This window comes from Akebia trifoliata, chromosome 16, assembly GCF_017979445.1.
Source record: "Akebia trifoliata isolate Shusen 1 chromosome 16, ASM1797944v1, whole genome shotgun sequence".
Lineage (NCBI taxonomy): Eukaryota > Viridiplantae > Streptophyta > Magnoliopsida > Ranunculales > Lardizabalaceae > Akebia > Akebia trifoliata.
Window position 1 is genome coordinate 8,183,703 of NC_141390.1, and position 16,098 is coordinate 8,199,800.

General features: G+C 33.9%; 1 protein-coding gene across 1 annotated transcript; it reads left to right on the forward strand.

Annotated features, from left to right (window-relative positions):
* Positions 1-734: 734 nt before the first annotated feature.
* LOC147382501 (serine carboxypeptidase-like 20) lies at positions 735-12,420 on the forward strand. The gene is made up of 14 exons (XM_086429140.1): positions 735-958; positions 1,047-1,192; positions 4,203-4,279; positions 4,458-4,580; positions 6,122-6,224; positions 6,309-6,346; positions 6,434-6,535; positions 6,956-7,039; positions 7,381-7,566; positions 9,482-9,547; positions 9,776-9,891; positions 11,327-11,440; positions 11,594-11,639; positions 12,120-12,420. The coding sequence occupies exons 1-14, from the start codon at positions 822-824 to the stop codon at positions 12,201-12,203; spliced, it is 1,422 nt and encodes a 473-aa protein (XP_086285266.1). The 5' UTR covers positions 735-821; the 3' UTR covers positions 12,204-12,420.
* Positions 12,421-16,098: the final 3,678 nt, after the last annotated feature.

Genomic DNA, 16,098 nt, shown 5'->3' on the forward strand with positions numbered 1-16,098 from the left:
CTTCTAATCTACCATATTTTATAAAAATAATAATAATTATTTCTATATATATAGGGACAAGATCACCATCCAAATGTTTTACCCAACATTTTATCCAATGTGTTTTGTAAACCCGATTTAGAAGGTTCAGGGCTGATTTTTTTTAAGAATAATCTTTATGGTGATCCTCATAAAAAATAGGTCCATTCCGAAATTTTTAACCCCAATTTATAAGTTGAAGAATCGTGGACCATCCATTTTTTGTAAACCACTTTTGATGGATTTAAAAGTTCGGAAGTGAGGATGATCCCCTCGCCAATTTACAAAACACATTGGATGGTGATCATATATATATCCAAGACCTCGTGGGGACTCATTAACTCATTTGGGATGAGTTGACTCATTTGAGACAAATTGATCTCGTCCAAGAATTATATTAGATGTCAAATCGAGATTTGAAACATTTGTTGAAAATGATGAGTTATTGTTATTAAAAAAAAAAAAAAGGATTTTTTCTGGCAAGACAAGGACATTTAGATCATTTTCTATTAGGTTGTTAGATGAGACCGAGGTCAAGGAGCATGCCTTGAGTTCCAAAACATGGAAGGGTATGTCCCCTAAATTAAAGGGATATTAATTATTACACTTATTGCTTTGTTCACATCAAAATTTCCATCTTTCCATTCTGCATGTCTTTCACAAGTGTTTACTATAGCACTCCATCCTCCTCTATTTAAATCAATCCCTTGTGCTGAGAGATCACACACACACACACACACAAACGATCAAAGAAAGAGAGAACTTTGCTTGTCTGTGTGTCTAGAGTACTCTAGAGAGAGACCATGACAATAGTTGAGTTCTTCTTCTCTATTGTGTTATTAGTGTGCTTTTTGTTATTAAGTGATGCAGAACATGATGAGGCTCTTATCACACAACTTCCTGGTTATAATGGCAGTTTTCCTTCCAAACACTACTCTGGGTATTATTTTCTTTAAAAATATATATAATTTTTAGAAGTATTTTTAAATTATATATTTAGTTAAATAAAATGGGTTATTGTGATGAAGGTATATTAGCTTAGATGACAAAGATGGGAAAAATCTCTTCTACTATTTCGTTGTTTCTGAAAGAAACCCATCTGAGGATCCTGTTGTTCTTTGGCTTAATGGTGGCCCAGGCTGCTCTAGCTTCGACGGATTCGTATTTGGGCATGGTATTCACTTCGAATTCTTTTCTTTCTAGTAATAATTATTCTGATTTTCTCTTTAATTTTATTCAATTTTCAATTTTTTAGTGATAGATTTCTTGATGAGAGAGAGAGAACGAGATCGCTGGAATTGCGTTGGTGTTTGCGAAATAGCCCATTTTCAAACTAATTATTGACCTCAGTCTTCTCTCAAAGACTGATTGGTTTATTGAAGCCTTCTCCATGTTTGTCAAAATTTTTACACGCTCCTTGACCTGGGTTTCCTATGAAAGACTCATTTTTTGACATATTGAAGAGAGATTTACCGGGCAGACCTCTATTGCAATTTTATTACAAAAATTACCTTACTTTATCAAGTTTGTTACTAAACAAACTTTACTTTATGAATGGGACTATCACTACGTGAAACTTAGAAAATTTGACCAAAAAAATTGACGGGCGAAGACCCACGAATATTAGAAATTGAATTTTGACAATCTAGGGCCGTTGAAATTCTTGATATTCCCAAATTTGACGGTTTAGAGTTGTTGAATTTTTCCCATCCTTCATTAATTTTACAGTTTCGACTTGGCGAAAAAAAAAAAATTAACGCTAATTTGATCTCTTCGTCCGTTGAATTTTATGAAATTTGATGGTCCAAGGCAGTCAAAATTTGGGCTTTTTTCACATTGTGTATGATGATTAACTTAGTAAGATTCAAATCTTATGTTGAGCCCACATGGATTATCAAAATTTTTTTTAGTATTAGGATGCACTCGAAGGTATGTTAAGTAACAAATTAACCTCAACAATTTAAATTTTAAGACCTGGATCCCCAGTCCAAGGTTTGCTGGGTAACAAACTTAATAAAGTTAGGTTCCCTTGGAGTTCTCATAACACGAAGGGAGTTTTTGTAATATAATTGCAACAGTTGGGTCAGCCGGGTAAATCACTATATTGAATGTGTTGGAATGTTTCAGGCTTTCAGTAATGTCTCAAAAATGTTTCTATCGTTTTGATTTTTTGCGAATTCGAAAACATAGAAACAAAATTTTGAACACACATACACGAGGGGCACGTGTGATTGGTGGATTTAATACACGAGGAACAAATCATGGATCCCAGATTTTGTGAGCACCATGAGCTTAAAAAAAAGTGAAATCCTTTCCTACCTAACGTAATTAGATTGTGAACCTCACTTAGAGTCGTTTTGCTCAAATGGATTCAGTCCTCTAAGTTTCATTGAAAGACTTAGATCCAAAACAAAAAAGAATTAATGTTGTTTCTTTTGAACTAGATCCAAGGTTTTGAAAATGGATGACTACCAAACTTCCACAAATAACTCTCAAACTTAAAAACTGAAATTCAATGGTGAAAAATAACATTTTTCTTCATTTTTTTTTTTTTAAATTCATAGAATTTCGTCCTCTACAATGCTGAAGCATTGGATCATGTTTTTTATGCCAAGAGATGAGCCCAAGGACCCTTGGTAAGAGTGTTTCCAAAGTAACCGAGATTTTATAAACACTCTCTATACTTAGTAAGATTTCAAATCTTACTAGGGGTCTTTGAGATCAAATGGATTGCCACATCACTATAGATTTCGGGGATGGCTACTTAATTCCCATGGAATTCTCCAATTTAATTTTAAAATTTAACCTTCAAAAGTAACCTTTTTATTATTTAAATTTATAGAATTTTGTCTTCTAAGTCCTTTTGGCAACAGATCATGTTTTTGGATGCCACAAGGTGAGCTCAACCCCCCTTAGTAAGATTTGAAATCTTACTTGGTTAGTAAGTCTAAACTTACACTTGTTTCACACGGGAAATCTTAATGTAGCACTAACACTCAATTTTTTAAGGAAACATCTCTCAAACAAATAAGAAAATAGTTATAATAAAGGAAAAAAGTCATGATTTATCTTGTTAACTACGGTTGACCTCTAGTTAATAAGAGGGAACATGTCAAATTTTATTCACTCGGTGTAGGTTTTCCTATATGGATTAAAAGTTTCAGATTGAACTGATTCTTTGTGAATATGATCTCTACTGTGAGAAGATAATCCATACAAAAAATCAGTTAAATATAAAATATTTAACTCCATCAAAAGTGATTTACAAATTAATGGTAAAAATTCAACAATTCACAATTCTAAACCACTTTTGATAGAGTTAGAAATTTCTAATTGAGCTAATTTTTGTGAGGATGATGTCCTCATTACAGAGATCATTCCCACAAAAAATCAACCCAATCCGAAACTTTTAATCCATATAGGACAAACATTATCTCCCAATGTTGTCTCACTAACGTTGTCAACTGTGGAATGCTATCTTTTATATATATATAGAGAGAGAGAGAGAGAGAGAGAGTGTGTGTGTATGTAAGTGTTGTAAGGCCTTAAAAGAGAGTCAAATATTAAGCCAAACATTTTTCAAAATAGGGGTTAGAAGTTTCAAAATGGGCTGATTTTTTTTAAGATGATCTCCTCGTCATCACAAAAAATCAGCCCATTCCGAAACTGCTAGCCCACATATTAAAAAAATGTTTAGCATAATGTTTGGCTCTCTTTAAGGTCTCTGAACGCCACCCTATATATATATATATATATAAGGGAGCGTTCGGCTGACAATTTTAGGATGTCAAAACACTAACAAACTTTTTGTCCTATATGATTTAAAAGTTTCAGATTGAGCTAATTTTTTGTGAGGATGATCTCTATAGTGAAAAGATCATCCTCACCAAAAATCAGTTGAATCTGAAAGTTCTAAATTCATCAAAAGTGGTTTACAAATTTTTGATATAAAAAAAAAAAAACGATGGTTCACAGTTCTAAAATAATTTTGATGGGCTTAGGAGTTTCAGATTGAACTGATTTTCGTTGAGGATGATCTCCTCACCATATAGATCATCCCCACAAAAAATCAGCTCAATCCAAAAGTTCTAAGCCACGTAAGACAAAAAATTTATCACCTTTTGTTGTTTCATCTGGGGTCTTAAGCTCACATATTTTATCGGGATGTCTGCTGTATTTTCCAGGCCCATTCGATTTTAAAGCGGGGGAGACTCGTGGAAGCCTGCCCAAATTACATCTAAATAAATACAGCTGGTCCAAGGTTGAAATACTTTGTAACCTCTAAGAAATATTTTTATTGATTTTTGTCCCATGAAACTATTGTTGGTTAAGTTTCTCAACAACCATTATAACTAATTAGAAATGGCATGATATGCAAGAAAATGGATTCATAATTTTGGATAAATTGTTGTTCTCTTATACCTGCTGTTTCCATTCAGGTTTCCAACATAATCTATTTGGATTCTCCTGCTGGTGTTGGATTCTCTTTCTCCGTAAATCATAGTGGCTACAACACCAGTGACAAAAAAACTGCCAATGATACCCACACATTTCTTCTCAAGGTACTTAAAAGAATAATAATTATCTTGAATAGTATAAATAATTCATCAATACCTTCAGATCCCTCTAGAGTAAAGTCGATATGGTGTGCCTTCTTCAGTGGTAGTTAGTTTTTCTTACTGATATAGTGTTGCAAACTTTGATTTATAGTTCCCTACTATCTAGGAATGTTTATTCCAAGACCGAAACATAACATTAATAAACTACAAACAATGAATTTTTCTTATTATCTCAGAATGTTTCAGATTAATGTCTTGAAATGTCATGGTCGAGATAGTCTTGGTTTTTTCTCATAACCAAGACATTTCCTCTGGACTCAGGAGATCATCATTGTTACCATTTTGAAAGATTTGTATTTAGGTGGGAGTCCTTGTGCTCTTCCTAGTTTTTTCTCTTCTTGTTCTCTATAAGGTTTTTCATCTCGACTACCTTTGTATATTCTTCCCTTCTTCTTTGGATTTCGAAGAGGTATTGATGGCTTGGAATTGGTAGAAGTTGGCAGATTAATTGATGTAGCTTCGAGTATCAACCTTCGCTTGGGTAGGGAAGACGAGAGAGTGTGGATGGCAAGCAAAGATGGCAAGTTTTCGGTACGTTCCTTCTACCATTCCTTGGGTAACAATGGTGATAATACATTCCCTTGTGTCCCAATTTGAGGACCAAAGGTGCCAAGCAAAGTTGCTTTCTTCACTTGGACGGCATCGTTAGGAAGGATACAAACGGTGGACTTTTTGATGCGGCGAGGGTGGTATGGGGCAAGCTGTTGTGTCTTATGCATGGAAAATGGAGAATCCTCGGATCATCTTCTCCTTCATTGCAAATTCTCTCATGGTATTTGGGCACAATTCTTTAAATTGTATGGAATCCTAACTTGTCTTCCAAAAACAATAAAGGACCTTTTCACGTGTTGGCCGTCAATCGGGTATTCTTTTAGAGGCACAAGGAGACTTCTGTGGAGCATTACACCATTCGCAATTTGTTGGGGGGTGTGGCTGGAGAGGAATAGACGCATCTTTGAAGGGAAACAAATGGATTGCACAGACATGTTTGTATCTATTTTGGGTCTTTTGTTTTGTTGGTCTAAAGTTTATAAGGAGTTTAAGGGGCTATTTTTCGAGGACTTTCTTTACAACTGGGATGGGATTCATTGTATTTCTCGTGAGTAGTTCCTTATGTAAGGTTCTGCTAGGTTGGTCATCTCGACCGGTCTAGCCTTGTTTTCATGAATATAATGATACTTATCAAAAAAAAAAAAAAAAAAAAAGCCTTGGTATAGAAAATGTTGAAAACTGAATTTTTTTTATGGAAAATGCTGAGGTGACACAGGGTATTTACTGTGATTCTCACAATTCTGACGTGGGATGTGCATATAACCATAGATGTGTTTCCTCAAGATACGGGTAAAAACCATCTACAGTTATGTAGGCATCTCCACGTCAGACTTGTGAGAATCGCAGTAAATCCTGTGTCACCCCAGCAGTAACAAAACAAATAGGTGACATGATTCTGAATCTATTTATGCAAATTATTGTTGTTCACACAGTGGTTCAAGGAATACAAGGAGTTTCAATCTAACCCGTTTTATATATCCGGGGAGTCCTATGCTGGAGTCTATGTCCCAACTCTTGCTAGAAAAGTTGTAGAAGGTACTATTATGCACTGATTTGAGGACTTACTTATGTTTTAGAATTATAACCATAAACCATGTGATAACTTGAGCATTTTTTCAGGAATTGGTAAGCGTTTAGAGCCTATTATCAACTTCAAGGTCTGGCTCTTTTGTCTTTGCTTATCTCTATATAGAATTGCATTGTTAACTATGTTTAATAACTTGACTGTGAATTTTGATATACAGGGTTACATGGTGGGAAATGGGGTTTCTGATAAAAAATTTGATGGTAATGCACGTGTAACATTTGCACATGGAATGGGCCTGATCACACATGACCTGTTTCAGGTGGGTGAATCCCTTCATATCTCTCTGTAGGATTATAATTTGCTCATTTCGGACATACCATTACACATGTCCTTCTAGACCAAGATCCAAGAAAAATTTAGTAACTTTTCTCTGAAGATTTTGTTTTGAGATGGGATTCCTTAACTTCCTAAGGGCTTCTAGGAGTTCTTTTCTGTTTTTGGATATTTTCGGGGTGTCGTTATTCTAAAAACTTAGACAAGAAAAAAAAACTCAGAAGAAAAAAAATTCAAGGAAAAAAGTGGGATTGTTACTTAATATTAAACAAAATTACAATATTAAACAAAAAGTGGGATTGTCATTATGCTTTGGTAGGTTTCCTTGAACTCCTTCTGAGCAAACCATTTTCTTTTTATCTCTTCATGCAATAACGAAATCCTTTACTTTCAATTTTTGTTACAGGAGGCTAATACTTCTTGTCAAGGAACGTACTTGCATCCTATCATCAATGCGAACTGCAAAAATTCGCTTGATAAAGTTAATGGTGTAAGTTGACTGTACAGTCACAATCATCAATTCTTTTCAAGTTTTAATTTATATATTTAGAATCTGGCTTCTTTTCTTCTACTCAATTTCATATTTAATTTATAAATTTTTATTTACTTTGTAATCATATCTTCTTTGCCTTTTTTATCTAAAATCTGGCCCATTATTTTCTCATCGAACAAAGGGTACGAAATAAATCAAATTGATTTTTTGATCAAAAGTACTATGTGAAATCTTCAAATTTATCCCTCTTATCTATTCAATAGGTACAACTTTGAATTCATATTTCGAAATAAAATTAACTCTCTTTATTCTGTTTTGAAATTATTTTCTACATGCAGGTTATTAAAGATCTAAACATCTATAACATCCTTAAACCCTGCCATCACAGCCAAAAAGCAAGAGAGATTAGCAACAGAGTGTTTGGCCGTGCATGGCCTCTTAAAGCTAAAATAATAGATGGAAGTGATCCAACATGCCCACCAGTACCAACACCCACGAATTGTAATGAAAATGCTCCATGCACGGTAAATTCACCAAAATCAATTTCATTTCGATATTTCTTTTTTGTGGGTATCTTGTAGTAGTTTGAATTGCTTGAATATATATGTTGCTCGAGATCAGGTGACAATCCTTATTTGACAATCTAGTTGAAAACCACCATTCTTATATGGGTTTAAGGTTCTCAAAGGGCCTTTTTTTTTGTTCCAATTTACAAGTTAATAGTAAGAATTGTCGGTCCATTATTCTTCAACTTGTAAACCACTACTTTTGATGGGGTAAAATTTTTTGGAAATCTCTAATAATAACCGTCCAACTTTATTAACTTTACTCTTCTACCACTTTTTCAATAATACCCTTACAATTTTATTGTCTTTCCTCTTTTACTCCCTTAACCCCAAAGACGATGACAAAATAAACCAATTTGTTTCAGGGAACCTACAAAGGAAATGCAAGAAAGCAATCAAGAACACTTTAGCCTTCCGTTTTACATCATGATTCCATCCATACACAGTTTTCTAAGAATGGCCTTCTACAATCTCATATAACTTCGACCACTTGACCTTGAGAGATTGAGCTTTAAAACAACATCTTGGTTCTTTCCACTTTGCCCTAATCTTTCAATAGATCCAGCAAACCATAATTTTATATTTGATCACATGGGAAACCATTAGTGCTAAACCATAATTCAACTGTTCATAACATATTTTTTGACCAATTTCCCATGGTCCCAATTAATCACCAACTCTTTTTGTCTTTCTCCTCTCTTTATTTCGACTTTACAAAAATCTTTCCTAGTCCCTATGTTTTATTTTTCATTCACATTTAAAATTATTCTTGATCCTCCGGTCTCAATTTATCTAAGTATCTCTCCATGTTAATCCCTCTCTTGATAATGTTTATCATATAACCTACACATTAAAAATTAAAAGGTACCACTCATCACTCATGCAACATTAATTTCAATTAATGTAGTATGTGAATCGAAAACTTCAGAGGGTTATCTTAAAGAAAACTATGAAGCTAAGCAATTAAGTGACTAATTCCATCAACCAATCTTCTACCCAAACTTAACGCAGCCTCCTTGCGTGGATTCGCCTAGTGTAATGATTTTCTAACTCAACTTTGACAGTATAACTTAAAAACTCAATGACATGGCATGTGCAAGAATCGTAAAAAAAATTTCCCTCAGCATATACAACTCCACATCCCCATAAACATGTGCAGTTATATATCCCGGGGAAAAATCTACGGTTTTCGCACATGCCACATCAATGAGTTTTTGAGTTTTTCTGAGCCCAGAAAAAGTACCCTGTTTTTCCATGGCGATGTTTTTTTTTTTTTTTTAGATTATGGCTCAAATAGTACTTTTGTCTCCATGATTCCAAAAAAAACGGTGCAGATGGAAGACATTGATGACTTGAATCATAGATGTTTCAAGACTTTCTTTGGCACGATATATAGAAAAGAAAATAGAATGTTTCTGTTCGTTAATTGGTATCGTAGCGACACTTCAAAGAAGAAAGGAGGGCTAGGGATCAGGAATCCGAAATGGAAGAATGAAGGCTCTTTTGAGCAGTTGTGGAGGTTCTACCCCATCTCAAGTGTTATCGGCATATTCTTCAACGTCCTCATTTTGCCTACACAACTTTCTTACAGGGGTCTATATATGTCTTGGAGAAAGACCTCTCTCTCTCTCTCACGAATGCAAAAAAAAAAATTATGTGAAGGTGTTTGAAAGTGACTGATTCCTTGAATATATAGATTGCCAGAGAGATGTAGACAATGTGGCTTAATCTCCTATTATTAAACTTAAACCCAATATCAAAAACTTACTAGAAAGATTAATTTGCTGAGTATATAGTTAGATTTTGATTTGTTTTTTGTCTCTAGATTTTTCACATGTCAATTAAGTTTTACTAATAAATAGCGACTTTGTAGAATGATGAAATTTTGACTTCATGGCTGACCAATGAAGCAGTGAGGAAAGCACTTCATGTCAGACAGGTGCAGTGAATATTTATTCAAGAGAGATTCTTTTGCCATACCAACTTTTGCCAATGCTCCACCCCAATTCATATGTAAATCATCACCAAAGAATTAGCGCACATCTTGGGGTGGTGTTAGCAAACGTTGGTGAGGCAATACGAGCTCTCTTATGTAATCTTCATTCTCTTCTCCTTGGTTCAAATGGCGGTTTCTAATTCTCTTTTTGCATTTTCCATCTAAAATTAGGAAAGCTTTCGCTGGGTGATATGTACGTGCAAAGTCAACTATAAGCCTGATTGTGAAAGCATGATTAGCTATCACAAGGATCTAACTACCCGAGGATATCGAGCACTTATATACAGGTACCCTCCTCAATTATAATTAATATTCCCTTCTTGTTTATTCAAGGTTGGTATTTATTTATTTGTTTGTTTTTGTTGTGTTGACATATCGACACTGATTTGCATATGAATAATGCTGAAGTGATGACCTCAAGATTATACCTCTGTTTTTTTTTAGTTATTGTGGGTGTCCCCACCCTTGGGATGGGACTACTCCCACGATCACACTCAGAAAATCCTAAGTGCAACAGGTTGAGTCAAGGGTCAACATGACCCTGGAGGGGGCAATTCATAGCTTCATGGGGTGTCGAACACATGATCTACCTCAAGTGCCTGTCAAGATTGTACCTCATATCCCACATTTTGACGTCAAAGTGAGTAGGAACCATAGATGTTTTTAATGGAGATAGGAGTCAAAAAGCATCTATGGTTTCGTACACACTTTCACATCAGGATGTGTGATATGAGGTACAATCTTTTCGTCACTCCAGCGTGATTCTTTGCATATATACATCCTGTACGTAAGGCAAGTTTTTTTTTTTTTTTCAAATTTAATTACAATAGACTTTAAAATATAAATGGTGTTTCCAGTCCTTCATACACCAAGTTTCTTAAGTTGTTTGATAATCTTCCCTATTATAAATTACTGATATTATTAAGTTACGGGACATGTTTCGATGTACATAATCAAGGCAGTGTTGCAATAGCTGATGAACTCGTAGAAGCGAATGATTTTGTTAAATAAGCAACCTCTTCAATAACAAAGCAATTTCATGCATTATAAATTTTTTATACTAAAATAATCAGAAGGTTTAAATCTTGATGGAACTCTAGAACGATCACGATTTCAATGGGAATCAAACTGTAAAAGGTAGGTTAAGAATAATTTAGCATCGTTTCTTTAAGAAATAATCAGTGATATGTTGATTGATTGGGAAATAGTGCTTGGTCAAGACAATATAGGGTTAATCATTTTTGTATTGAAATAAGTGTTTCTATGTACAGAAGCCACATGATTAGGGACTGTTGTGCAAGCTGATGAACACATGATAGTGAATAATTTTATTCAATAAGTGATCGCTTTGTTATCGAAGCTTGTTGATTCCATTAAAAAAATATACAAATTTTTTTTTCTCATGAAAAGGTTAGGTCAACCAACTTAAAAAAGATATTTAATCTTTCCTTCTTCAACCAACTTCTTAAGCTCCCCCCCCCATCTACATTTTATTCAATAAGTGATTGCTTCACCAAGAATACTAGGGTCAAAAGTTATTTTGATGAATATTAGTGATGCTGCCATGGTTTGATCAATATTAGAGATAGCTCTTAATGGTTTTGAGAAGGACAAACACTAAAAACCCTTAAACAAAGGCTTGGGATTCATCTTAATTCTTTTTACTTCATGATTTCACTTAATATCTCCTCTAAGACAATCTCTTGTTTTCTTAACTGTCAGTGGTGATCATGATATGTGCGTGCCGTATACGGGCAGTGAAGCATGGACTAAATCACTTGGATATAAAATTGTGGATGAATGGAGGCCTTGGTTTTCCAGTGGACAAGTTGCCGGGTAAGGATTACCATTTTTCTCTTTGTTAATCTATGATGTTTATTATTCATTTGTTTAGTAGGAAGAACGTCGTGAACAAATCATAAGAACCTTTTTTTTTAGTGCACACAAACTATTTCTGATCATAATTTTTTATTATTTGATCCATTTCAGGTACATACAAGGCTATGCGAACAACCTCACGTTTCTCACCATTAAGGTCTATACATAGAAATCTCCCCTCTAATTTATCAAAATTTTTTTTTTTTTTTTTGGTGTTATACATTTTATTAAGAGAAAAGAGGAAGATCACAAACAAGAAGGGACAAAGATAGTTGATTTTTAGTGTTTTGATGGAGGGAAAACATTTTCCCTTCAAGGGTGGAAATTTACATTGGGCCGGGAAGATGTGACTTCCACAACCATTCATATCGACCTTTAATTTATCATCTATATATATCTTAATACAAAAAGCTTGATGTCATCTCTTGAAAATGTCTTATTTCATTATTTTGGGCCCACCAACCCCATGATTCCATCAATCGGGCCCACATGTTTGGATGAAGCTTTGATCATGATGAGGTAATGAAAGGATAGAAGAAAAAAAATTGTCTTTTTGATTTTTTTTTTTTTTTTTTTTAAGTTCTTGGAATGACAATCGTCACTTGCTTGTGATTATAATTTCTTACTTTTGATGCAGGGTTCGGGACATACCGTCCCCGAAGACAAACCTCATGAGGCTTTGGAATTTTATAGCAGGTGGTTGGCAGGTGCAAAAATATGAGAGAGATTTGAAAATATGTATATATTATTAATGTGATTTATGGTATTCTGGTCCATGACTTTTCTATTAATTAGAATAATAGTTATATATGTAATAGTTAAATAAGGTGTGTCAAGATACACTAAATCATATTGTTGTAATTGCGGTAGCTATATAACCGCATGTATGTAAGTATTGTCTATTTAATAAAATATTTACTGGATATTGCAAAAAAAAAAAAAAAAAAAAAAAATCTGGGAATTTCAGTTATAAAAATTTATTATGGTATCAGAGTTTTGGCTGGCTCAGATCACTATTTAACAAAATGTTTATCGGAGATCAAAAAAAATATCTAGAAATTTCAGTTATAGAAATTTATTATGGTATCAGAGATTTGACCGTCTTAGATCTTACGATCCAGTCAATCATGCATTCAAGCTTCCACTTCCATTTCAGAGGATTGGGGGGGGGGGGGTTATTCACCATTATCCAACATTAAAAAAAAAAAATTTGCTTTTGATAATTAGGTGTATCACATATACACCGAATCATATATATATTTTCTACTAGGCACGCCATCAACTTTATGCTGTTGTTACTGCTCATTTGACCTCTCCATCAATTTCTTCCCTTTTAATAAATTTGTTATTCTACAAATTCTTTCCTATGAGTTCAAGTTGAGGATGGAGACTTTCCAAGCCCCAACTTCCTTAGGATTGGTTTTTTCTTTTTAATAACGGGTTGTGTTTTTAATCCATTCGAAACCATTGAGTTTTTCTTTTTTCTTTTTTTTGGAGGGTAAAGAATAAAAAATAACTCGACGGTGTGAGATGAGAGGGCTGGTCAATGGATGAAAAACTTATTGTAGCCATTAGTTTCATAATTAGTGGGTCCATCGCCCAAGTATAAAAAAGGGGAAACATCTCCACCATTAATATTGCTTTTGGAAATCACAAATAAACCCAAAGTCCAATCTTAATTTAAAGGTTCATAATGACCATCGCCAATGATCGAGTCCATCTAACTAAAGCCCAATTTTAAGTTAACGGCTCATAAAAGTCATCACTAATGATTTGAGTCCATGTAATTAAGAACTGACATTGAGCCTATTTATTAGTCTATCAGATTTTATATGAATATCAAAATCTCTTTGGGTTAAAAATCTCTCAGATTTCGATCTAATCCTAAATCAATTGTAGACACCCCATTTTGCCTAAGTTAAGTCTGAGAGCAGTAAAACTTTTCAAGAATGGATACGACACGGAAAATTTCATTCACAATTTTAGTCCGAAGATCAAAGTAGGGATTTATTAATTAGAAGATGCCCAACCTGATTAAATTTAAGCCTAGTTGAACTTAGCTTGGCCGAACTTTGAGTTCAACCCAAACATTTAGAACAGTTGTTAAGTCCATGTGCACTCGAATTTTCTTAAGAAAAATGACCCATTTACCTTCCCTCTTCATAGCTTATTCTTCAAAAAATCCTTCATTAATTTTCATTCTACTCTTCCAACATTTGCGAAGATCACATAGCTCTAATGGCATTGAATAAAATTTGACTAATTTCTAAAGCCTATAACACTTTTGTCCACCTTAGAGAATTTTCAAGTACTTCTACCCAATGACCAATCTATGTCTAGTTTGTTAAAGAATCTCTCAAGATAAGTAATCAAAGAAGTCAAAAATCTAGCTAATTACATACCATTTGGTTTGGTTCCTTTACATTTGACTTAAGGTCAAAGTCTTAAAACCATTTTAACATCCATTTAGATTTCTCTAAAATCTTTGAATTTTTACCATCATACCCATTGATAATCAAAATTGGTGAGACCCAACAAGAGGATAAAAACCATCAAAGCCAAGGTTAGGAGTAATTGTGATCTTTTGTGAAGGTTTTTCTTATAATATTTGGGTAATCAAGATTTTAGGATAAGTTTAACCTCAAGGGTCTCCCAAAATCTTATAAATAGAAACACATTCAAAACAAATGGAAGAACTCATTTGGTGATTCAAAATTATTTCCAAATCTCTTTCAAGCCTTTCTAGCCTTCCTATTTTCTCAAATCTCTGTAAAAAACCTCTAGAAGAAAAACTCAAGAAAAAAAAGAAGATCAAGGTGGGGTTAAACCCTCCAATTTCTCCATCTAATCTCTCCCTTTCTTATCATCCCCTTACTTTAATTTCAAGCTGTTCGAGCTATAGATGATGATAAAATAATGAACAAAAGAAAACCTTGACAAGAAAGGATCGAACCATAAAGACAACGTTAATCAAAAGTAAATTTCTTTAAATCCAATTCAATTCCAACAAGTGATTAAAAAATAGTTCGCAAGAGATGATTTTTCTAAAATAAACTACTAAAATAGAATAAACTTAAGAATATGAGATAGAAATATAGATCAATTGAATCCACCTTCATAAGTTTTATCAGTGAATTTTGGTTATCTATTTATCTCGATCCACTAAATAAAACTAATGTTAGTGGATCGAAAAATTAAATAGTTATAATATAAACAAAATCAAAAGTATGAAATAATTTAGGCGAGATTATTAGGTAAATATTAACTATTTTCTGTAGAGCATGGATCTTCTTGAACTTATCAAAGAAAGAGACCATCAAAACTTTGAAAATAATTAATATTCAACCTAATAATAAATATCTATGCTATTACAATAAAACTATTAAATCATTATGAGAATCGTAAAACACTAACAAAACTTGTTCAGGCTTCCTTAACCGATCTACCGGAGATTTAGCTAATAGTCATCGCAAAAACAATAAAGCAAAAATAAAATAAAGGAAACATGGAGAGAAATCTAAGTCGCTCTTGTTTCTTCCATGAAGTCGGTGTTTGTTCAGTTACCAGGTAATTGACAATGTCAGCGTACCAAGGTGTATCCATATTAGAGATAGACATCAATTGTTTATCTGGAAAGTTCTCAGAGATTGGGAGGGAGTCAGAACTTGTTTTAACTACCAGTCTGGACAAATGATTAGCAACCACATTCTCGCATCCTTTTTGATCTCAGACTTTCAGATCAAATTCTTGTAGTAAAAGAATCCATCGGATTAACCTTGCTTTTGTCTCCTTCTTGGAAAGAAGATATTTCAGTGCTGCATGATCAGTGAAGATTATCACCTTGGATCCTATTAAGTAGGAGTAAAATTTTTCCAGAGCAAAGACTACTGCTAGCATCTCTTTTTCAGTTGTTGAATAGTTAAGTTGGGCAACGTTCAATGTTTTACTCGCATACTGGATAACATGGGGGAGTTTGTCAACTCGTTGTCCTAGTACAGCACCTATTGCGTAGTCTGAAGCATCACACATCACCTCAAAGGGTAAATTCTAGTTTGGTGGTTGGATGATAGGTGTTGTTGTCAACTCAATTTTGAGTTTGTCAAAAGCGTTTAGATAGGTGATAGAGAGTTCAAAGTATGCATCTCTAGATAATAAATCGCATAGAGATTTGGAAATCTTTTCAAAATCCTTAATGAAGCGCCTATAAAAGCCTGCATGCCCTAAGAAAGAATGGACTTCCTTCACAGTTTTAGGGGGAGGTAGATTAGCGATAAAGTCAATTTTTTCCTTATCTACTTCAATTCCCTTGTGGGATATGATGTATCTCAAAACAATCCCAGAAGTGACCATGAAATGACACTTCTCCCAGTTTAACACTAGATTCTTTTTGCGGCATCTAGCTAAGACTAACTTTAAGTGATGTAGGTATTTGTCAAAGTTAGATCCGAAGACTGAAAAGTCATCCATGAAGACTTTAAGAAATTTTTCTACCATATCGGAGAAAATGCTTAACATACATCGTTGAAAAGTTGCATGAGCATTGCAACGTCCAAATGGCATGCGTCGATAGGAAAAAAGTCTCGAAGGGACACGTGAAAATTATTTTTTCTTGATCT

Excerpts from the sequence above, each read along its gene's own strand:
- LOC147382501 (XM_086429140.1), top strand. The coding sequence starts at position 822 with ATGACAATAGTTGAGTTCTTCTTCTCTATTGTGTTATTAGTGTGCTTT. Across the intron at positions 6,347-6,433 it reads AGCCTATTATCAACTTCAAG|GGTTACATGGTGGGAAATGG; the intron begins GTCTGGCTCTTT and ends TTTGATATACAG. Across the intron at positions 9,548-9,775 it reads AAGCACTTCATGTCAGACAG|GAAAGCTTTCGCTGGGTGAT; the intron begins GTGCAGTGAATA and ends ATCTAAAATTAG.